Source organism: Amblyraja radiata, chromosome X (genome assembly GCF_010909765.2).
Source record: "Amblyraja radiata isolate CabotCenter1 chromosome X, sAmbRad1.1.pri, whole genome shotgun sequence".
In the NCBI taxonomy this organism is placed as follows: domain Eukaryota; kingdom Metazoa; phylum Chordata; class Chondrichthyes; order Rajiformes; family Rajidae; genus Amblyraja; species Amblyraja radiata.
Genome location: NC_045999.1, coordinates 6,961,067 through 6,985,745, shown reverse-complemented (window position 1 = coordinate 6,985,745; position 24,679 = coordinate 6,961,067). Strand labels below are relative to the sequence as shown.

Sequence of the window (24,679 nt, the reverse complement as noted above, 5' to 3'; positions counted from 1 at the left end):
CCTTCACTGCCACCGCCTGCTCTCCCCGGCAATCGGTGACACCTCCCACCTTGTCTGAAGTCTGAATTTTACTTTACTGCTTTTGACAATTCAGCATTTGTGTCATCTCACTTAAAATATGTCATGTTACAAAGCTGTTTAATTTGCTTCCAAAACATCTTTGCTTAATGGTGTTGTTTTTATAGTTTTTTTTAATGAAAGTGATCTAATGTATGATAATTTTGTGAAACTTGTAAATGTGGACTGGGGCAGACACATTTTGGAAAGGGTGCCCCTAAAAGCTTTTAGTGTTTCAGATGTTCCCTCCCATGACTATGTTGACCTCCACTGGAATTGTGAGCAGTTTTGGGCCCCATATCTGAGGAGGGATGTGTTGGTTCAGAGGAGGTTTACGAGATTGATCCCAGGGATGATTGGGTTGACGTATGATGAGTTAACGTTTGATGCCTGTACTCGCTAGAGATTAGGATGAAGGACGACCTCATTGAAACTTACCGAATGTTGAAAGGGTGGATGTGGAGAGGATGTTTCCGCTGGCGGGAGAGTTTAGGACCAGAGGGCACAACCTCAGAATAAAAGGGCGTAGCTTTAGAAAGGAGATGAGGAGGAATTACTTTCGCCAGCGGGTGGTGAATCTATGGAATTCATTGCCACAGACGGCTGTGGAGGCCAAGTCATTGGGTATTTTTAAAACTGAGAGTGACATATTCATGATTAGTAAGAGCGTCAAAGGTCATGGAGAGGAGGCAGGAGCATGGGGTTGGGAGGGAAAGATAAAGCAACCATGATTGAATGTCAGAGTAGATTCCATGGGCCGAATGGCCTAAATCTGCTCCTATGACTTGTGAACTTGTGAAAGTAAACAGAGTTGTCCTCGGGATTAAGATCACTTTATTTAACTAGAGCTCACAGGATGACCGTGGTGGAGGGGATTGTGCCTGTGGTATGCCGCCAGAAAGGGGGAGCACCAGAAGACAGAGATACCCTAGGGGGAGATCTCTTGGGGCAATGCACCCCGTTGAAGGGCTACCAGCAGAATATGAAGAAAGGAATTAAGTGCAAATGGAGAGAAGCCAGTCCCTCTGCTGGAGGCTTCCCAGTCAAGGTAATGTCGTTTGTAACTCAGCTGTTCAAGGGTCCCGACCTGAAACATCCATCACCTCTTTCTCCAAAGAAGCTGCCTGACATGTTGAGTTACTCCAGCTCTTTGTGTCTATGTTCAAGACTAATGTCAAGGAGTATTCTTCACTCAGTGGGCAGTCGGTGGAAATCTGGAGTCCGCCTCCTCCGTATGGATGTTGAGGTTGGAATTCTAATTAGCGACATAACAAGACCTCGAGGAAATAGGAGCAGGGATAGGCTACCGAGTCCCCAAGACTACCCCGTCATTCAACCCTGTGATCAAGGCATCTACGCTGGTCTTGAATCCCCTTCTGTGCTGTCCCCGATAACCATCAATTCCTCCTCATTTTATCAAATATTTATCTCCACCTTGTATATCTGCTCTCCACTACCATCGGAGGCAAAGAATTCCAGTGATATGCAGCCCTCTAAAGATAATAAATTTCTATTCACCTCAGTTTTAAGTGACTGACCCTTATCTTATATTCATGTCGTCTTGCCTCCAGGTGTGAAAATATCTTCTCTCTATTCTTGTATAATTATTTACTCTAATAACACAACCTCTCTACTCTTAACCTCCAATCTCTTGGCAATGAAGACTAATGAGATGTTTGCTGCCATACCTACTCGGGCCTTCCCGACAAACCTGTGATTCAGCTACTGGAGCACTTCTCAACTTTAAGGTTGCTGGTGTTGGTTGTTGTCAAGCACGGGGCAGGGAAAGATGCTTCGCCTGTGTGAAAAAATACAGATCGGCTGTGATCTGATTGAATGGAGGAACAGGCTCAAAGGGCTGAATGTTTCCCCCCCCCCCCCCCCCGATCCTGCAGAGCCAAGATTCTACCAGCTGATTTAATGTTCACTATTTGCATGATGTATAAAGTATTCTGACTGTAGTTCCACACCTGAGCTCCATTTAGATAACACGTTTTGTTGTGTAAACCAACCATAGAATACTGGTCATAGGCGTAGTTAGAGACTTTTATTTTCGGACACTGAAATAGAATGAAACTTATTTTCATTTCTCTTTGAATGCATTTTCTAACTTGACATGCTGAAATTCTGGGCTGTTTCTATCTCTTACGTGTACAGCACAAACATGTTTGGTGCAACTTACAAATGCATGTAGCATGAGGGATTGTTAAAGCCCTGTCCCACGGTACGAGTTCATTCCAAGAGCTCTCCCGAGTTTAAAAAAAAATCAAACTCGTGGTAAGCACGGAGAATGAACGTAGCGGGTGCGTCGGAGCTCGGGGACGTCTCTTAGCGGCTCGTAACGCTAACGGCAGGCACTCGGGAAGACTCGATAATGGCAGGTAAGCACGGGAAGACATGTTGAACAATGCCCACGAGAGCCCCGAGTGCCGACGAGTGGCCATTACCGTAAATCTCCGAGTTGGAATCAGGTCAAACTCGGGAGAGCTCTTGGAATGAACTCGTACAGTGGGACAGGGCTTTTACTAAATGTTTTCTTTTTGACCTAACACCTAACCATCTTGTGCAGGTTCCCAATGTGCTGGTTTGTTCAGTACCACAGTACTTGGTGGCTCTTCCAGTGCCCCCAACCTCCAAGACTACGCCCGCTCGCACCGCAGAAAAAGTGGCTCCAGTTACTTTTCTCTGAAGGATGGTAGGTTTGCCGAGAATTGTCTTCAATTTGCTGCCTCAACTATGTTGGAAGAGGTCCTATTGCTGCCATCTTTGACCGTTCTCATTTCATGCAAACCATTTCAGTAAGAATTTTCCCGTTATGGGGCAGGGTGGAGGTGGGATTTGTGGGAATGTCCTTTAAAAATCATGACTTCTCATTCAAAGCCACCATCTGGTTGTATGTAGCACAAGTTTATGCAGTAAGATCAGAGGACAATTGTGAGTTTGTTCTGATTCTGCCAAGACTCTCTGCCTACCTATCGCTGGAGAATCTTTTTAGTTAATTGTAGATGAGTCACGTGGTATTGTGAGACTCAATATTGTGAGATCTATTTTTTCTTGAATGCTATTTTTATGAAGTGCTGACTCAATTACAATTAATTTGGAAGCTTCTCCAGTACAGTAAAAACGCACACGCTCACCACACACACACACACACACACACACACACACACACACACACACACGCGCACACACACACACACACACACACACGCACGCACCAAGCGCACACACACACTACGCGCACACACCACACACACTTCCAGAGCCGTTACTCACTGTCAATAGACAATAGGTGCAGGAGTAGGCCATTTGGCCCTTCGAGCCAGCATGACCATTCAATGTGATCATGGCTGATCATCCCCAATCAGTATCCCGTTCCTGCCTTCTCTCCATATCCCCTGACTCCGCTATTTTTAAGAGCCCTATCTAGCTCTCTCTTGAAAGCATCCAGAGAACCTGCCTCCACCGCCCTCTGAGGCAGAGAATTCCACAGACTCACAACACTCTGTGAGAAAACGTGTTTCCTCGTCTCCGTTCTAAATGGCTTACCCCTTATTCTTAAACTGTGTGTGGCCCCTGGTTCTGGACTCCCCCAACATCGGGAACATATTTCCTGCCTCTAGTGTGTCCAAGTCCTTAACAATCTTATATGTTTCAATGAGATCCCCTCACATCCTTCTAAACTCCAGAGTGTACAAGCCCAGCTGCTCCATTCTCTCATCGTAAATGCCTTTAATACAATTGATTTCGGAGGTTCTAGAAAATTGCCTGCAGGAATTCATCGGCATCAACCCTCATCTTCCAACATTATGCAAATAATCTTAAATGTTGTTGTTTGTGTAATATGTTTCCTGTACATAATAATGCTCAGTTATTAGTTAACCAGAAGAGATTTTGTAATGTGTGGTGAATGTAGAGCTCATTAGTTAGCTAACTCATTGTACTAACTAGAAATGGGATTAGTGGGCGATGTGGCATTGTGATACGGAGACATAAAGGTAGTGAACTGCTCACACCAAGTTAGATGATCAAGCTTAGCTGGAGTGTCGGGAATACCACAGGATGCCATTATTCTGCTGCTGACTACTCTTCTGATTTGCTGAGTATCTGCTGATACTCTTCCAACTTGTCTTTGGTGTCATCACCTGTGCTGACGGTGGGCGACTGGCCAGTTGCTCCTGGCACCCTTGGCTCTACACCCTCGAGAGATGTTGGCACCATCAAGAGAAGGATACAGGAGACTTGGAGATAAGAGGAAATGGAGAAATGGGGCTCCCAGGCTGATGTAGTTGATGAATTATCGGATGTGTGCTTTAATTAGGGTAATGACTGTGTATTTTAGAGTTTCAGGATGTAGGGTCTGTTATCTGTTTTGTGACAATGGCCCAATTGAGTAGTTTGCTGGAGACTGTAGGGATGAAAGCAAGCAGGCAATCACTATGTTAACCATGAGGCAAAATAACATGACATCTTGATTCGAACGGGTTATGGGGCAGAAGGCAGGAGAATAAGGTTGAGAGGGAAAGATGGATCAGCTATGATTGAATGGCAGAGTAGACTTGATGGGCCGAATGGCCTAATTCTGTTCCAATAACTTATGAACTTATGTACATGACCTCCCTCTCCATCCTCCATTGAAGGAACTATGATTCCCTGTGAAAAGATGACTAATTTTGCAGATGTTGATCTCAGAGGCCAGCCTTCTCTGGAGAGAATGAATGGGTGATGTTTTCGATCAAGACCGTTCAGATAGTGCTGGGTTCCTACTTTCTGCTTGGGGATTGTTAATCTTAATGCATGTGCTTGGATGCTGGAAGAGGTGTTGTGCTTGGTTTTTCTAACACCTGCTTAATATTTGTAATCTAGCCGATATGTGCTGAAATATTACAAATTTGAATGAATTTTGCTAGTGCCAGGTAGCGCCAGCAATGGCTGCCTCGCCAACAGTCTGTCTGTCCTTTCCTTCTTTGTGTCTGTTTTGTATGTGTTAAATATGTTTTTTAGTGTTCTTTAGCTTGTTTTATGTGGGGGTTGGGAGAGGGGATTGGAAATCTTTTCTTATCTCTTACCTCGACGAAGATGCGTTTTTTTCCGTATCGTATCTCTGTCCGCACTGCGGCCTAGCATTGAGGAGTTGACGGCCTTTGCTGGAGATCGACCGGGAGCTCCATCGCGAGAGCTTGCAGGACATACCATCACGGAGCTCATGATCCCTGTCGGGGGTCATCTTTGGGGCTCCAACCGTGAGAGCCTGCGGGACTTTAACATCGGGGAGCCCGCAGTCTCTGGTTAGAGACCGACTTCGGGGGCCGCCAAGCCACAGGAGCTTTCGACCGCCCCGACGTCGGGGCTTTGACCGCCAACTGCGGTTGGTTCGACTGCCCCGACCGCGGGAGAATAAAGAGGGAGGAGATTGGACTTAATTGCCTTCCATCACAGTGAGGAATGTGGGGAATCCACTGTGGTGGAAGTTTATGTTAACTTTTATGTAGTTGCGTGTCTTGTTGCTTTTTTTTTAGTATGGCTGTATGGTAATTGGAATTTCACTGTACTTTAATTGGTACATGTGACAATAAACTGATCTTGAAACCTTGAATTGTGAGACCAGAAATGGGCCAGCATCACAAGCAAGGGCAGCTTGTGTACTTATCCATAATTAACTCATACATCAGTCTCACTGTGTTCTCCTGGGCAAATTAAGTGATCTACTGGTTTGAGTCTTTGTTCATTGCAGTATTTAAATATTTGATAAAGTACCTGTCTGTTTGGACTGCGTGCTTTAATTTAATTAAAATAATATAGAAGTATCTGGATGCAAGAAAACAAGGCATCTTCTGTGCAATTGTTAATTCCTGTTAAATTTGCACAAATCTAGTAAATGTCGTATTGCAACGTTTAAAATAGATTGTGACCCACCACCTGAACCCTTGGCCTGTCCCACTTGGTCATTTACGCAACATCATTTACGCGTCACGACGCGAGCATCGTGACGCGCATGGTGCATGGTGCATGGTGACGTAGGCAGTGACGCGTGGTTGCCCCAGGATTTTGGGATGTACAAAATCTTTGCTGCGCGTCATCTGCGTGACGAGCAAATGACGCCCAAGTGCGACAGGCCCTTTAGTCTTTCCAACACCTGGGGAAACAAGGAACTGCAGATGTTGGTGTACGTAAAAAGAAACCCAAGTGCTGGAGAACAAGAATAGGTGGCCCTTTCAGGTCGGGAACCTTCTTCAGACCTAAAGATACACCCTAAAGTGTGTGTGTGTCGAAACCAGAAATTAATGCAATGGTTCAAGAAGGCAGCTCACTGTCACAAGCTCAAAGATATTTAGAGATGCTGTCAGCAATGTCCATATCTCATAAAGATGAATGGAAAAGGCATCAGGTATGCAATTAGCATTACTTCCACCAGTCTGGATGAGCCCTGCTCCAACAGCTCTTGAAGCTTGATGCCTTTTAGTACTAAACAGCCAAATGAATCAGCACCTTATTCGCCACCGATAGTTACAGTGCATACTGGCTTTAGGATTGTCTGCAGCAACTTGCGAATAGTCAACCTTTACATTATCTGTGCGCTTTGAAGGATCAGGGGAAAAGCCTTGTGAGAAGACTACCCACGCCCTGCAGTTTTCCATTTGGAACACGGATCATTATCACCTGAGAATATTTCACCATTCCTTCATCAATGCTGGGTCTTAAACCAGAATCGTCCTATTCAGTAACATCTTGACAATATCTCACCATCGTGGCCGCAAGCATTCAAGAATGATTGGACGTCTTTAGTCATGGGTAGAGATTGGATAGACTGTGTTTGAAGTGAAGGAGACTGAGCAGTGATCTGTTATAAGTATATTAAATTATGAGAGGCATGGATAGTGAAGGTAGTCAGAATTATTTTCCATTGGTAGAAGTAGCAAAAACGAAAAGGCATAGGTTTAAGGTGCGAATGAGTTTTAAAGGGGCTTTGAGCAGAAAGTTGTTTTTTGTTTTTTTTAAAGAGCAATTGATATCTGGAACACTCTGCCAGAAGAGGTAGATAAATAACAATTGCAATGTTTTGGTGATATTTAGATGGGCACTTGAATATGCAGGACATAGAAGAATACAGACCAAGTGGAGGCAAATGGGATGAGTAGATGGGCATAAAGGTCAGCATGTTCATGATGGGCCGAAGGGCCCACTTACTGTGCTGTACAACTCTATGACTAAGGTGGCTCAACTCTTCTTGAGTGCGTTTGTGGATTTCTGTCAATCCTGTGCCCTCTTCCATGGGAAAATATCAGAACCCATTAACATTTGGTAATAATCTTATCTAGCTACTAAGGTTATAGTTTGAGAATCTTTTTTTTTTTAATTGTGTACTTTGTGTGCCAAAGCTGTGTGAGCTGCTGTCAATTAATACAAAGTGTAGTTGGAACAGAGTAAAGGGAGACAAGGATATGTTGTTGCCTTTGGCAAGAAGTCTTCTGGCTCTGACTCTGTATCTTTTCTTGATAATTAAATTGTCAATGTTGCTTGTTTGCCTGGCGATGAGTTAGATCATTCATTTTAGTCCTGGCTTTTATTTTGCCTTTGTCCTTATCTTCAGTCTCATCCTTGTGCTCTGAAGTAGTCTGCAGACTATTCAGATTGTCTACGTCCAGTATTGACTGCGTTTGTGATCATTTTAATGTAGTCTAATAATCAAATCCAGTCTGGATATCAGCAAAAATGTTAATGTAAAGAACGGGACTGGGTTTAAATAAATGTTTCCAGCTGAAAAATTCCAGCATCAATTATCCCCTTTCCCACAGCCATGGACTTCTTGAACCCGAGCCTTGGCTGTCTCCACCACCCCGAGCATCCTAATGCTAGATCTTTCGACAAGTGCACTGGAAATTATTAAACAGCCAAGCCATTTCAAAAGTGTGATCATCTGAGCTCTGATAAGCTGCTCCTCACCTTCATAAAAGATTAGAAGTGTGTTAATTTATATAATGTTGTTCCTTCTTGATATTTGTTTCCTTTCGATTTCTTTTGTTATCGAGATGCATTCTATCCAGCAGTTGCGAAGTTGATTTTAAAGCGGTTTATCACACTGGCAGGTGGTTCTGTTGTCATCGTATAACTAATCCAAGTTTTAATGCTGTACAAAGTTTCCTCAATGCAATTCAACATCAGAAGCAAGAAAACAATATGAATGCAAATTGGTTAACTGGCCAGATCACTGACTAGATTGTCCATCCCAAACAAAAGGATTAAAGAACTAGGATTGAAAATCTTTGAGAGGTTTGATACCATTAATGGCTATAACCCATTCTCCTCCAAACTCTGAAGGATAGGGATTTCGGGGGTGACAGATGTTTCCAGTGGGCAGCTGTTTACTTCCATGAGTCACTCGACCCTTTGTCTACATAATGGCCCTGTCCCACTGTACGAATTCATTCAAGAGTTCTCCCGAGTTTGCCCTGATTCGAACTCGGAGATTTACGGCAATGGCCGCTCGTCGGTACTCGGGGCTCTCGTGGACATTTTCAACATGTTGAAAAATCTTCAAGAGTCTTCCCGAGCTTACCGCCTTTCCCGAGTACCTGCCGTTAGCGTTACGAGCCACTAAGAGACGTCCCGAGCTCCGACGTACCCGCTATGTACATTCTACGTGCTTCCACGAGATTGATTTTTTAAAATAAACTCGGGAGAGCTCTTGGCTTGAACTCGTACAGTGGGACAGGCCCTTTAGTTGGCAGGTCATAGCTGGGACAACAGTAGAGGCATTACACTGTACCTCAGTACACGTAAGAATAAACTAAACTGAAAAGGTAGATCTTTAAGGGTCCTGTCCCACTTACGCGATTTTTTTCAGCGACTTGCCGGCACCCGTCATAGTCGCAGCAGGTCGCCGAAAATGTTCAAAATATTGAAAATCCAGCGGCGACCAGAAAAAGGTACGACTCTTTGGGCGACTACTCATGACCATACAGGCGTCACCCAGCGACATGTCACAGGGTGACGCCTGTATGGTCGTGAGTAGTCGCCCAAAGAGTCGTACCTTTCTCTGGTCGCCGCTGGATTTCAACATTTTGAAAAATGTCGGCCACCTGCTGCGACTATGACGGGTGCCGGCAAGTCGGCAAAAAAAATCACGTAAGTGGGACAGGGCCCTTTAGTCTTATCACTTTTGATCACTGATTAGCTTTCACACTGGCAACTTGTTTGTTCTGTCTGTGTTTGTCTTTCTTGGGCATGCATGAACACTGATCATCTCCAGTGTGACTGCCCTTTCTTGGGCAGACTGCCTGCCGATGCTGTCTGGACTTGCTTCTGACATTGTCACTGGACCAAAGATAACATTGAGATGGCAAGAATCAGCAAAAGAGGGACAAACTGACAAAACTCCTACAGTGGATGTGTTTGAGCGCAGCCTCAGCTTCAACTTTTTCATTTATCTTTGATCTTGTCGTCAAGTCATCAGTTGAATGTCCTGTGTTTTATTTGTTACTCCAACACCCTGTTCACTCGATCCTCTTGGAAACATAGTTCTTGGTCATGAGCATGCCTGGTATGAGAGGAAGTGTACGGATTATAGTTTTGGTCCTCGTATTTCATTCCGTGGTAAATATGAGCTATTGATACTAAATAACAAGTTGGTATGGAAGTGAAGAATGGAATAACATTCTGAGCTATTGTGAGGTGGCTTGGGGGAAAGTCAATGAGACTGGGCCAAGGCTAAGAGTCCCAGCTGTCCATCGCCTGGTCTCTTGGATGCATCTGAGTGAAGTTGTTGTTAGATCGCACTTGCTGTCGTGACATTGCCACTTCACAGCAACCTGACCAATTCCAGTTTACAACACCACAAAGAACGTTGACTCTTAAAATGGCTTCCAGCTGTTTAAGGTGACCATTTTCCACTTTTGAAGCTCCGAGCTTGTTTGCATTTGAAATATCTGCCCCCCATCCCCCCCCAACCTGGGATGATGACTTTCAGTACTCGAGCTAGGCTCTGTGCTAAGTGGTCACATTGGATGAAACATGTGGTTTATTGGATGGACAAAGAGAAAGACTCATTGCTGACCATGTGTAGGCCTGCCTGGTTTTATTCCTGAATACTGATCTGCCTTGATGTCCAAGGCATCTCTCCCAAACGTGTGACCTGACAGGGAGGATGGCCTGGGTGAGAAAGGATCAGGATTGCATTTTCTTTCAGTCAGTTGTCACCCTCATCTGATGTAGGAGGTTCTATGTTAAAACTGAAGTGTTAGTTTTAACTTCAGTCCTTTTTGTTTCCTCAGAAATGTTGTCTATGCCAGCCGTTAAAAGATTTTCTGTCTCGTTTGCAAAGCATCCGACTAATGGTATGTTTGCTTCTTTTCAATTATCCTTTACAGTCCTAACTTTTTGACTTTTTGTTTTTGCATGGTTTCTTAAATGCACTCGTGCTTAGAAAAAATAATCTTTTAAATGTCCACTACAATCTTTCTCGATTTCTCTTTTTGTCTTTGTATTTTTTTTTTTTTCACGATTTCAACACTACCACACAAAAAATCTTTTAGTATGATTCAATGATTCTTCTTCCCAAGAAGAGTCCCACTTTTTTTTTAATAAACCTTTTATGTTGGTGACGTTTCCTCCCGATAAATCTCCATCAGTTTATGAATGGCAGTCACACCAGTCGATCATTCCATTTCACCTGTTGTGAAGCATTCACTGGTGACTATTTGCACCTCTTGATTTTACTTCACTGTTCACAGTTAACCATCGGAGAACTTGACTGTCTTTTACAGGTTTTTTGGATGCATGGTCGTCTTGCCCATCGAGTGGGTCAGTTGGTGACCAAGGTCACCAGAGGGGCTGGTGTCCATGCTAGGAGATCGTTGTTCGGCTAGCCTGCCGGGCTCAACTCTTGGTACCTTTGCGCCTCAATCCGAAGGGTATTCATTCTAAGTGTCGCTGAAGCCCACTGACCAGATGCTGTTCTTGCTGCACGTCGATTGAACTGATCTCAGCCAATGTGCTATCAACCAAAGGAGATGGGGTTGGTGGGTGGAATGACACACTTGGGGAGGACAGTAGTTTACATAGAAAGGTGCAGGAGGAGGCCATTCATTACACCTCCATTCATTGTGATCATGGTTGATCATTCCCTATCAATAACCCGTGCCTGCCTTCTCTCCATATCCCTTGCCCTCACTAGCCCCTAGAGCTCTATCTAACTCTCTCTTAAATCCATCCAGTGACTTGGCCTCCACTGCCCTCTGTGGTAGGGAATTCCATAAATTCACAACTCCCTGGGTGAAAAAGTATTTTCTCACCTCAGTCTTAAATGACCTCCCCTTTAATCTAAGACTGTGGCCCCTGGTTCTGGACTCGCCCAACATTGGGAACATTTTTCCTGCATCTAGCTTGTCCAGTCCTTTTATAATTTTATATGTTTCTATAAGATGCCCCCTCATCCTTCTAAGCTCCAGTGAATACAAGCCTAGTCTTTTCAATCTTTCCTCATATGACAGTCCCGCCATCCCAGGGATCAATCTCGTGAACCTACGCTGCACTGCCTCAATCACAAGGATGTCCTTCCTCAAATTAGGAGACCAGAACTGTACACAATACTCCAGATGTGGTCTCACCAGAGCGCTATACAACTGCAGAAGAACCTCTTTACTCCTATACTGAAATCAGGTCTCCTAACCTGCACCACAGTGCCAGAAACACAAGAAAGAAAGTGCATGTCTCTCGATATTTGAGAAGCCGAGGGGCAGTCTTTTGTTAAGCTTATGGCAACTGTGGACTGAATTGCTGCCTCTTTTGCCATAGGTTTTGTGATTCATGTAGGACGCTGGAGTTGGGGAGGAATGAGGGCATGGCTGGGAAGGGGATGGTGGGGGGCAAAGTAGGTGGGACAAGCTAGATGCAGGAAAAATGTTCCCAATGTTGGGTGAGTCCAGAACCAGGGACCACAGTCTTAGAATAAAAGGGAGGTCATTTAAGACTGAGGTGAGAAAAAGCTTTTTCACCCAGAGAGTTATGAATTTATGGAATTCCCTGCCACAGAGGCCAAATCACTGGATGGATTTAAGAGAGAGTTAGATACTCTAGTGGAGTCAAGGGATATGGGGAGAAGGAGGGCACGGGTTATTGATAGGGGACGATCAGCCATGATCACAATGAATGGCGGTGCTGGCTCAAAAGGGCCAAATTGCCTCCTCCTGCACCTATTTTCTATGTTTCTATGGATCTACACTCCTGTGTGGTACACTACAGTAAGAAAGAAGGTGCCTAGAAAAAGGTAATTTTATACAATTCAGTTTTGAATTAGACGTCGCCAAAAGAATAAATCAAACTCGATAATGCACTCGACTGCATCCATTAAAAACAGGCAATACATTTAGTTTTGTGCAAACACACCGAATCTCCATCTAAATGAGAAATATTGACCAGAACATTATTTATTGAAATGTCATGCATTTCTTTTTGAAAATGATCAATTTGAAAACCTCGCAACAGAGTCAAGTTTGAATTCATTATAATCTACCCTGCTCGCATTAGTCACCAAAATTCTCTTCACAATCTGAGATTATTTCTGGCTGCATGCTTCATTTTTTAAATTTTTTTTAAAAAATGTGTTCACCAAAGAAAATTGAATTGGAAAGAACATTTTCTGACTGGTTAAACAAAGTGTTTATCACTCACATTTTTGCTAGTGTTTGTAACTGGATAGCTCTGTTCCATGTGTGAGATCCAGTGTCTTTCAAATGGAGCGCTCATTTTTTTCCCCCGTTAATAATCGCAACCTCTCCTTCTGAAGGTGGTGATGAGATCTAGATGCTGGACTGTGCCAAAGATAGATAAAATGCTGGAGTAACTCAGTAGATCAGGCAGCACCCCTGGAGAAACAGGATGGGTGACATTTTGGAGCAGGACTCTTCTTCAGAAATGTCACCCATCCATTTTCTCCAGAGATGCTACCTGACCCACTTTGTTACTCCAGCACTTTGTGTCTATCTTTGCTATATACCAGCATCTCTAGGTCTATTGTACACACTAGACTGTGCCAACTTGTCCTCAAAGCTTCCTTACAAAGAACCTTTTGAAAGGGAACATTGCATTTCCTCCCTCCTAAAATGAAAGAAATGGCCCACCATTGTGCCTTGACTTATGGCTTGCCCAAGACTTATTACTCAGCAAAGGATCAGCTTTCCCCTTTTGATTGGGAAGTCATGTCCTATTAAAAAACAAAAATAAGTAGTCTGTTCTTGTACGTATTTTTCCTTGTTTGCAGCAAATCTGAATCTTTGAGAGAGTCTTCTGTTTAGTGGAAACATCATTGAGCAATGAGGATGAAACAAAGAGATTTAAGACATTGTGAGCTTCCCTATGTAGGTCAACTTTGACTATTTCCATCCCCGAACCTATGTGCCCACAATGTACTAGATCCCTTTCCACAAATACCTTTGTCTACTATTGAGAACATGGTGCTTCTGCATTTTCATGGAGGCTCCTTTTCATTGAATTTTATTTAGTCGAGGGTGGCGCAGCGGTAGAGTTGCTGCCTTACAGCACCAGAGGCTCGGGTTCGATCTTGATTACTGGTGCTGTCTGTACGGAGTTTGCACGTTCTCCCCGTGACTGCATGGGTTTACTCCCACATCCCAAAGACGTACATGTTTGTAGGCTAATTGGCTTCGGTAAAGATCGTAAATCGTCCCTAGTGTGTAGTTTGTGCCTTTCTACTGGGACCGCTGGTCGGCGCGGATTTGGTGGACTGAAGGGCCTGTTTCCACGCTGTATTTCTAATCTAAACTAAAGTTGTATAAAACACTTCCCTACTAGCTACATTAGCAGAGTCTTTCCTCTGTGCTTTCAGATTTTAGATCGAATAATGAGTTTCCCACCACAGCATGTTCAGCTTTCTTTCAGCAAGAGGATGATCATGAACTGATCCGAGTTGCCTTGCCTGGAGCCTTGTGTTGGGATCAATGTGTTGTATCAATGCACAACAGAGGGAGGCCTCCCTTGGATGGTTGATTTCCGTGCTGGAAAGAGTTAGACTGACTGCTACATTAGATTGGAAACGTTTGCCATTGATTAGCAAAGTGAAATATTTTAAAGCTGCAGAACCAAGATACGGCCTGCAGTCTGGGCCAGGTCAGCCCTTGTAACCTATCTCCAATGGTTCACAAACCTTCCTGATCTCCAATACCAATCTGACTTTAGCATAATCAATTTTCCAATAATTTAATTGCCATGTTTGCATTTAAATAACATCAGGGATCCTCATGCTTTGTTAATGAGCTGTTTTTTATTTCATCAACATGATGGTGTACACTTGTCCACGTGCTCCTCTCCCAGTGAGAGCAATTTGTGTTGATGTTTCACAGAGGAGGCTCAGACTCTGGTCTTGGCTTTCATTCCAATGTAGCGCTTGGAGTGTGTTACACTGTCCGAGATTAGATCAGACCTTAAACGACAGCAAGCCTGCCCTCATGTTTGCGGTGTTTAAGGCTATTAAAGACCCCAAGTAAATACAATTTTTTAAAAGCATATTGATCACATTGGAAGCCCCTTTGCTGACATTGTGCAAGATTGCTTTCTAACCTCTTGCCAGGACTGTAAGGTTTGTAATGCAGAGTTTACACTTTTTACAGACCTTGATCACTTGCTTCTGGGTGAAAGATGATCCTCTTATGTCTGGCTCTCGAGGGGTTGTGTGGAAACCTGACTGGTACCCAGTGCAATGCTAAAGGAATTCAGCAATGCCTTGAGTGCTAACTTCCTGATGAAGTGATTAGCTGTGGACCCTATCATGTGATGTCAACCACCCTGCTAAGTGAAAAACAAATAAACTTCCCCATATATCTCCACAGCTCCTCCCTCAACCATTGATGCATTAAATGTTGTGGGATCAGTACATCAAAAATCAGTTTACTTCATGAACCACCAAGACATTCAGAAGTTGTGATCAAACTATAAATAATCAACTTTTATTTTATTTTTGCTCTTCCAGTGTAAGAAATATGCTTGTTCATTTTGGTCTGGGTTGTGACCGCTAGTCTTTTTCTCTTCATATGGCACATTAAGTTCTTGGACATTTTGGGTTTTGCAAATGCTTCCACATTTTCTGTCAAAGCAATGGTAATTGTGTTCTTTCAGTTACCTCTTTAATTTCTGTTCTCTTCCTACTGGTGCCCACTCCCTAGATATGTTGGATAATCGCTGTGTGGCTCAGTTGCTGAGGCGTCTTTCTGCAGACTACAGTTTCGCCCAGAGTCTAGCCCTTGACTGCGCCTTGGCTCGGCACCTCCAGCAGTGCTCCTACCATAACCGTCTCTTCAAGAACTGGATGATGTCGGAGCAGGATGATATCGACTTCCTCTACGGTATCACCTGCACCTTGCTGCCGCATGGTTGGCTATGGATCAATCTTGTTTCAGGCCGTTGCACCTGTGACGTGGCTTGCAGATCCCAATCCATGTGAGCTTTGCTAAGCTGGATCGTCGGGGAAAGTCTCCTGCGGCATTTTTTATTACAAATATAAAGACTAAAGCTGCTTGCTGGGTATTGGATTGTGTGTAGAAAGCCGGCAATGTTAACATGGTTAAAAATCAGACTTCACCATTGTACAGATGCATTTGGATGATTACCAGAGATTAATGTCAGGATACTGATCCCTGGCAGAATATGATGGACGTACGAAAAAACTGAGCTAACATTTCACTGGTCGCCCCTTGTCCTGTTGCTACCCTGACTCTAGAAACATACAAGCTCTCTCTTTACAGGACACCTACATATCAATTGTCAGCATCATTTTTACTGCCACGAGGTGACTTTAATACCAGGTCTGGTTATTGACACAATTTTTCACCATCTTTATAAGTTCATTGGATTCTGTAAGTTGCAAATTGTCCCTAGTGTGTGTGTGAGGATAGTGCTAGTCTAGGTTGTGTTTGCTGGTCGGCGCGGACTCGGTGGGCCTAAGGGTCTGTTTCCACGCTGTATCTCTAAAGTCTGAAATTTTTTTTTGCCTTGAGAGTCTGATTTTTAACTGCTGGTAAATAATATACTGTTGTTTATTGGAGGCGGTGGTGAACTGGGGTCCCGTTGGGTCACCTGCTGGACTGCACGATGTGTAGGCTTCTTTTGGCATGTTTGGTGACAAAGACTTATAGTTCTCCTTGTCATCTACCAGAACAAGGGGAGCAGTAATGCTTTGCATTTGTGTTGTGGCTCTACGCCTGCCGACTTTGCTTCACCCCCAGCGAGCTTTAAGTGATTACAATTTTAAATTACAGGCTGGTTGTTGGCAAGGGTTTTTGTGCAAAGAATATGGCGATATTTTTGATTCCTTCTATCCTTCCCAACAAACCCTATAGTTAGCTGTCAATGGGTTTCTCATAGAAGAATGAGAAGGCAGAACTGCTGAAGAGCAGCCAAAGTCAACGAAAGTTGCATGATCCTGCAATTTCTAACGTAATCAAAAGTACTTAGCAAAGTGAATGCAAAGTAATAAAAAAACAATTCTGAACTAAATCCATTTTGGGCATGAGCTATTAAGTGGAAAGTTTGCTGAATTTAATTCCAAACAAATCACTTTTTATTTTTCCGCTGGCTGTAATCCAACCTTGCAGTCAGGGCATTGTAACTGTGCAAATGGAAGCATTAGTACCCAGCATCCATTTAAAAATAAACCTCTAAAGGAGCTAACGTATTAAGGGCATGGGGACTCCTGCAAGCTCATCTGACACTTGAATGATAGTCACTGCATGCTTGACTCTTGCACATGGAAGTTCCCCACATTCTCTGTGCTTTACCGAACCAATGTCAGTCACAACATTAATCTTGTCCTGAGGTGGGCAAATGGGTAATGGACCAATTGAATTTGATGAAATGGAGTGGATAAAATTATTAATTGGAGATAAGAGTGGTGGGGGGAGGGGGGGTTGACTGTCTGCCATGCCAATGCCTCCCATAATTGTGTGGACTTCTATCAAGCCTCCCCTCAACCTCTGACGTTCCAGAGAAAACAATCCAAGTCTATCCATTGTGGCTGAAACCCTCTAATCTTGACAGCTTTCTGGTAAACCTCCTCTGCACCCTCTCCATAGCTTCCACATCTTTCATTTAATGGGACAAACAACAGCTCACAATATTCCAAAAGCGAACACACTGGGGACATAATTCGGCTTAGCTTTCCAGCAGAATCTTATTTTCATGTTGTGATATTCAAATCCATTGCTATCTCTTTAAAAATGTCACAATTACAAACTTTGATAATCCGACACCTTTGGGGTTTTGGTTGCACCAAACAGGCTGATATTTCTGACTTGGATATTACTCCTATTAATAACCCAATGCCCTGTTAATGGGTTTTATTTTAAATGTTATTTTTTAGTCTTTTACAATAAACCTGGGGTTTAAATGGAGCACGGGATATGACGGGTTTAAAGGGGATTTGAGGAAACAGACCCTGGTGAACCAGATACTGAATCAAATAGCAAGCTGTCAGTGTTCTCCAGCGCTGTAAATGATGGCATGTTCCCTTTTGAGGTCCATTTGCAAATGCATTCACTGATCTACCAGGGGCAGCACCATTGGTGTGTTTTGACACTGGTTTTGATATACCATCAAAAAATGGCCACAGAACCTGCACCGAGTAAAATCCTAAAGAGGCTGTGAATGAGGACATCCAGTTTTTTTTCTGTTTGTTTGTGGGATCGGGACACCCCTGGATTTCTGTAGAAATCTTCGCAGTCTTCTCCGAATTCCTACAGAAACCTTCTCAACTTCAGCTAGGAATAGGCAATAACTGGCCTTTATCGCCTGTCCCTCACCGATCTTGAGAAGACTGTTGTGAGCTGCTCCATTGGATTGTTTCAAATTCTTTTTGAAATTCATTAGCTTGCTTTTTCTTTTTTCGTACTGCAAGAGGCACAGTGCAACGTATTGATCCCAAAGCTTCCCGCAGCTGCAGGCAAATAGAATAATTTCACATTGTAAGTGGTAAGAACACGCCCTGGCCAAACGAGTAAGATTCAAGTTAAGGGTGTTTCATTGTCATATGCTACGTTGCATGTGGAATGTGTGTCAGTCATTGCATAGATGTGGATTTATGGTTGTGATTTCCAGTTGTATGGTCTTGTCGCTGTCTTTTTGACATCTCCCTAACAATAGATCAGGAGCGCTTGCATGATGCTGTAAAAAAAAATGCTGCCTTGGCAGACTGATCTGCATTTGATGTGTGCTAAACCCAGCTTATTGGATTGTGGAGTGTAAATGGGTTTGCAGTATTATTGACGCAATCTATTTCTGATTGACTTTCATTGTGACGTGTTTTGTCTGACATTTAAATAGGAACATGATCAAAGCACAGTGTTGTATTAATATTTAACTAATTCCACGATGAGTATTCACCCCTTTAGCACCCTTGATTGGAGTGGGAGTTTGTTCCCAGGAGTATGATTTCTTATTAATTTGTAATGTGCAGCAAGTGCTGTGGGCTGGGTACGTGTGTTTGTGTTTGTTTTTGTGCCGTATGAAGTCAACTAGCCTTTCCTTCACTTGTTTCGCATGGTAGATGCAATTTGGTCTGATTCAACATTGAAAGTGATGACGAGGATTGTTTAAACATCAGTAATTTTCTAGAGAAGGATCCCCAACCTGAAACATCCATCCTTTCTCTCCACAGATGCTGCCTGACCCGCTGAGTTCCTCCAGCACTTTTTTTTTTTTTTTTTTGCAAATTAATTTAGCTTTTTTTCCTCTGCAATTCTTATTATTCTGTTTAGGCAACGGTGGAATGCAGTATACGACACTGCTGAGCAGAGTACAGAGTAATCTAATTATTTTGCAGTTGTTTGTGTCCCATCCAGTAACTGGGCATCTTTTTAATGCTGGTTCGGTCAATGTTGCTTTCCTAGATTAACAGTTCTCCAAGGTGCCACAGTGGTGGAGCAGTAGAGTTGCTGCCTCACAGCACCAGAGACCCCGGTTGCATCCTGATTACGGGTACTGCCTGTACAGAGTTTGCACGTTCTCCCTGTGACCACGTTGGTTTTCTCTTGGTGCTTCAGTTTCCTCCCACACTCCAAAGACGTGCAGGTTTGTCAGTTAAGGGCCTGTCCCACTACACGAGTTTACCCAAGAGCTCTCCCGAGTTTAAAAAAAAAAAAATCAAACTCGTGGTAAGTACGTAGCGGGTACGTTGGAGCTCGGGACGTCTCTTAGCAACTCGTAACGCTAACGGCAGGTACTCGGGAAATGCGGTAAGCTCGTGAAGACTCGTGAAGATTTTTCAACATGTTGAAAGATATCCAGGAGAGCCCCGAGTCCCTACGAGCGGCCATTACCGTAATTCTCTGAGTTCGATTCAGGGGAAACTCGGGAGAACTCTTGAATTACCTCGAACAGTGGGACAGGCCCTTTAATTGGCTTCAGTAAAATTGTAAATTGTCCCTAGTGCGTAGGTTAGTGTTAGTGTACGGGTGATCACTGGTTGGCGTGGACTCGAAGGGCCTGTATCTCAGTCTCCACTGCTTGAGCCGATGCACGAATGGCCACTTGGATGCAATATGGGAACTGAACCCCCTGAGGAATCAGTCCTGAGAAGAGATGGGAAGAACACAGTGCAAAAGCTGTATTCTATAGAAATCCAGTTTAAAATAAATTGGATTCTGGAGAAGCTCAGACATGGTGATGAAATGATTGCGCAGTTTCCTTTGCTAAATAGGTTGAGGTGGACCTGGAGTCACAACCTCGGGTTACATAAATAGATCTAACATCAGGAGGTGGTTTTAATTGTGGGGGCCCTGGAACAACGTGTGGTTTCTCCACCAAGCACTGGATCACCAGTTTGCTTTAAGCAAAAGCCTGACTCAATTCCACCCAGGTCAGTGTCCATCTGCCCACAGGTAAACAAAAATGCTGGGGAAACTCAGCGGGTGAGGCAGCATCTATGGAGCGAAGGAACAGGTGACGTTTCGGGTCGAGACCCTTCTTCAGAGTCTCTTGCCCAGAGTAGGGGAATGGAGAACCAGAGGACAGAGGTTTAAGGTGAGGAGGGAAAGATTTAATAGGAACCTGAGGAGTACATTTTTTAAACAAAGGGTGGTGGGTGTATGGAACGAGCTGCCAGAGGAGGTTGTTGAGGCAGGTACTTTCGTGATGTTTAATAAATATTTAGGCAGGTACATGGATGTGACAGGTTTAGACGGATATGAGATGTCCTTGACAATAATTGTGTACATCTCAGATGCACAGGTTATTGAAACATTTGTTGCCAGCTAGATGTAGCATTGCAACAAGCCTGGCAGGATATTGCAAAAACACTCTTCCTAACTTGCCAATCTCTGTCATGTCACAAATGAGTTCTCGCTTTACAACCATTTCGGGGCCCTGGTGTATCAGTTGTCCAGTTTTCAGTCTGTCTTGTGCAGTATCATGTAGAACCAGTGCCTTCGAATGATTTGTGTGTGCCCCCTCTCAAGTTGTTATCTTGTGCCCTGATAACGTTTTAATTTTTCTCCAAAATCACACACATGGTTTGTCCTTCTCTTTCATGGTTACTCCTCCAGCAGGTAAGAGCATTTCTTCTTCACTAACCGGAAGGTAATTTATCCCAGTTAATGTTGGCTTCTTACTTGAAAATCTAGAGAAGCCATTTTCAGAAAGCCTTTGATGTTGATGTGCTTATTTGGGATGTCATGGCATTAATTAAAAAGACAACAAAGAATGAGCAACTAATAAATCGGTTTTTAAGAAGGAACTGCAGATGCTGGAAAATTGAAGGTAGACAAAAGTGCTGGATAAACTCAGCGGGTGCAGCAGCATCTATGGAGCGAAGGAAATAGGCAACGTTTCAGGCCAAAACCCTTCTTCAGACTGATTTAGTTTATGGCGCTGAAAATAGATATGGAGTATCTCAGCGGGCCAGACTTGAGTCTGAAGAAGGGTCCAACCTGAAATGTCACCTATTCCTTTTCTCCAGAGATGCTGTCTCACCTGCTGAGTTACTTCAGCATTATGTGTCTTATCTTCGATATAAACCAACATCTGCAGTTCCTTGCTACACATAGTTCCCGGTGCTGTTGTGATGAATGGTCGATGGGTTTCTTCGACCATTCTCCTCAACAGCACCATAAAATAAACTAATTCACTAATTGCTCACTTATTGCTGTGGATGAGAATTTACTAGAGCAGCCTTAGCTCGTGTAGAAGCCTGTCCTTCACAAGTAAAGGGCTGGAAAGTTGCTTGGTACCCTGATTAGAAATCTGCAGAAAGCTCCAGCAAATCACACTCCCATTTAACTTGGTGTAATCCTAATTAAATCAAAGGAGCCTAGAAGGGTCAGGATGTCTGTTTTTTTTTTTTTTTAAAGGGCTAAGTGCTTGCTTTGATTTTAAAGAGCCAACAATGACACTAATTTCCAGAATTAAGATAGATCCCTCATTCCATGAACAAGAATCTATATTGTGTACTCTAAAACTAGAGGGCATTGGCCTAAGGTAAGAGGGGAGAGACCTTGGGGCCAACTTTTTCATTCAGTTTAGTCTGTATCCGGAATGAGTTGCCAGAGGAAGCTTTATGCCCCTGTCCCACTTAGGAAACCTGAACGGAAACGTCTGGAGACTTGGCGCCCCACCCAAGGTTTCCGTGCGGTTCCCGTAGGCTTTTGTCAGTCTCCCTGCCTGCTTCCACTACCTGCAACCTCTGGCAACCACCTGCAACCTCTGGGAACCGCACGGAAACCTTGGGTGGGGCGCAAAGTCTCCAGAGGTTTCCGTTCAGGTTTCCTAAGTGGGACAGGGGCATTAGAAGCATTTACGTTTTACACTTGGATAGGAATGATTTAGAACGATATGAGCCAAATATAGGAAATGGGTCTAGCCCAGAATGCCAATTGGTTGGCGTAGAATAGGTGAGCCAAATGACCTGTTTTAAGGCTGTATATCTCGATGATTTCGCACCTGCCAACCTTGTCCAAGTCTCGTGCAAAGTCTGCAAGTCCCACATTGGCCTCATCAGGACCTCAGAACCCTAGGCCCTGATGAGGCCAATGTGGTCAGAGTTAAAGCAAGTCAGCCCTAACTGCAAGTGATTGCCTAAGAGAAGGGGTTGAATTAAAAACCTAGTTAATCACAGGGAAATAAATCTTTAGCAGTCAAGATGAATATATGGGACTATATATTTCCATAAAAACACATGTTCACTGATGAAAACAGAAAATGCTGAAAAACAGTATCTGTGGAAAGAGAAATGAGCGATGTGTCTGACCTGTGACTCTTCATCAACTTCAGAGATACAGGTAATTCGGCTCACCGACCGGCGATTATCCCGTACCGATCTGGGGGCAATTTTACAACTTACCGAAGCCAATTAACCTACATTCCTGTACGTCTTTGGTGTGTGGGAGGAATATGGAGCACCAGGAGAAAAATCATGCGGTCACAGAGATAACTCTGTATATCCCACAGTCAGGATTGAACCCGGGTCTCTGGAGCTGTGAGGCAGCTACTCTACCATTGTGTCACTCTGCCACCCCTTAACTGATGAAACATTGTTTATTTTTCCACAGAGGCTCTTTGACATGATGAGCTTTTCCAGTCGTTTCTGTCTTTATTTCGGGTCTGCAGTTTTAATTTTAATTTTATTTATTCATGCTTCTTGGAAAATGAAATGTATTCTCCTAGCTTGACCTCGCCTATATAAGACACCAATTTTACAGCAATATTCTTAAGTTTAGAATGGTTCAGGAAATGTCACACACCATTTATAGCCTTGGGGACCTAGACCAAGTGCTTTTTTTTTGTGAGGGTATATGCCTGTTTAAAAACTAGAATGTCAAATATTACAGCAAGATTAAAAGTTAAAAAAATAAAATGTATTAATTAAATTAAGCAATTAACCCTACAAACACCTCAAGAAGTTTATAGGTTGATGATCTGCCATAGACACCAACAGTGAAGAATGATATGTGTACCAGCATCTTACTTTCTACAACAAAAGCACTGGCTAGACCTCTGACTGGATAAGAAATAGTGGGTATCAGTCACTCTGCCACCCGCCAACCTTTGTTGAACCAACAATTTGTGGATGAATGTCTTGTGATCTTTGTGTACAATGAGTTACGAAAGCAATGATTAGGAGGTCTATTTTCGGAGCAGCGTGTGGAAATGTGCGTCCTACCCTCTACGGCCCATTGCAACACTAATCAGGCATGCTGTTCAAAACTATAAATTAAGTGGGCTGTTTGGTGCATTCGAGCCTGCCGAATGTTACCTTGTCGCTTCCCACCATCTGCTGTTCTCCATATAAACAGCCCCAATTGTTGCCGAGCTCTTGTACCATTCTCCCTGACAGAAGTTAAATCACGCTCTGCTCGCAACCTAAAGCTAATAAAATTTACCCAGAGCGTAACAAATGATCGCTATTCACAAACCAATTAACTCCACAGTGGCACTCCGGTAGACCCTCTTCTAAAACACTGCCATATCCCATTTTACACTTGCTTTGAAGGACGCAAAGTGTTGCGGTAACTCAGTGGGTCGGGCAGCATGTCTAGAGAACATGGATAGGTGATGTTTCGGGTAGGGACCCTTCTTCAGACTGCTTGCTTTGCCTGGTTTGGGAATGTATTGGAATACCTTTTATAGCTTGTCCAATCCTTCCTCCTCTTTTCACTTAGATCAAGTCAAGTGAGTTTATTGTCATATGTCCCAGATAGGACAATGAAATTCCTGCTTTGCATCAGCACAACAGAATATAGTAGGCATGAATACAGACATATCATAACAGTGTGTCCATACACCATTATATAAATATACACACACATCAATAAATAAGCAAATAAAGTGCAAATAAACAGATGCAACTAAATTTAAAGTAGCTCTTTCTTCCCAATAACCCTTTCTGGCTTAAGCCCTCCCTTCACCACCTCCAGTTTAAATTCCATTTGGAATATTTTGGAGGACCAAGAAACCAAGAACCAAGAACCAAGATAATGGTCTATTAGTGTTCAGAAATTTGTTTCAGTTGAGTTTAATAGCCTGATGGCTGTGGGGAAGTAGCTATTTCTGAACCTGGACGTTGCAGTCTTCAGGCTCCTGTACCTTCGACCTGAAGGTAGCAGGGAGATGAGTGAGTGGCTAGGATGGTGTGGGTCCTTGATGATGCTGCCAGCGTTTTTGAGGCAGCGACTGCGATAGATCCCCTCGATGGTAGGGAGGTCAGAGCCGATGATGGACTGGGCAGTGTTTACTACTTTTTGTAGTCTTTTCCGCTCCTGGGCCCACAAGTTGCCGAACCAAGCCATGAAGTTAAAACTCAATCCTGCCATTTATTCCAATGATGATAGACACAAAATGCTGGAGTAACTCAGTGGGACAGACAGCACCTCTGGGTAGAAGGAGTGGTTGACGTTTCAGGTCGAGACCCTTCTTCAGACTGCTTGACCCAAAACGCCACCCATTCCTTCTATCCAGAGATGCTGTCTGTCCTGCTCAGTTACTCCAGCATTTTGTGTCTATCTTCGGTATAAACCAGCATCTGCAATTCCTTCCTACACTTATTCCAATAAATTATTTACCGAGCCTTCAAAACCATAAAATTCCACGTTTCTGTCAGCATTTTCCCCTCTGCCCAACATTTGCA

General features: G+C 43.5%; 1 protein-coding gene across 5 annotated transcripts in view; it reads left to right on the top strand.

Annotated features, from left to right (window-relative positions):
* LOC116968289 (inositol hexakisphosphate and diphosphoinositol-pentakisphosphate kinase 2-like) overlaps positions 1 to 24,679 on the top strand; it is a 142,168-nt gene that overhangs the window by 106,168 nt on the left and 11,321 nt on the right. Inside the window, exons 26-28 of one of the 5 annotated variants that reach the window (XM_033015005.1) lie at positions 2,627 to 2,752; positions 10,329 to 10,391; positions 15,234 to 15,413. The exons of 1 other annotated variant lie outside the window; for it this stretch is intronic. In XM_033015005.1, coding sequence (XP_032870896.1) covers positions 2,627 to 2,752; positions 10,329 to 10,391; positions 15,234 to 15,413 — 369 coding nt within the window. The remainder of the gene's footprint in view (positions 1 to 2,626; positions 2,753 to 10,328; positions 10,392 to 15,233; positions 15,414 to 24,679) is intronic. 3 more of the 5 variants (XM_033015006.1, XM_033015008.1, XM_033015007.1) reach the window with 3 other exon arrangements.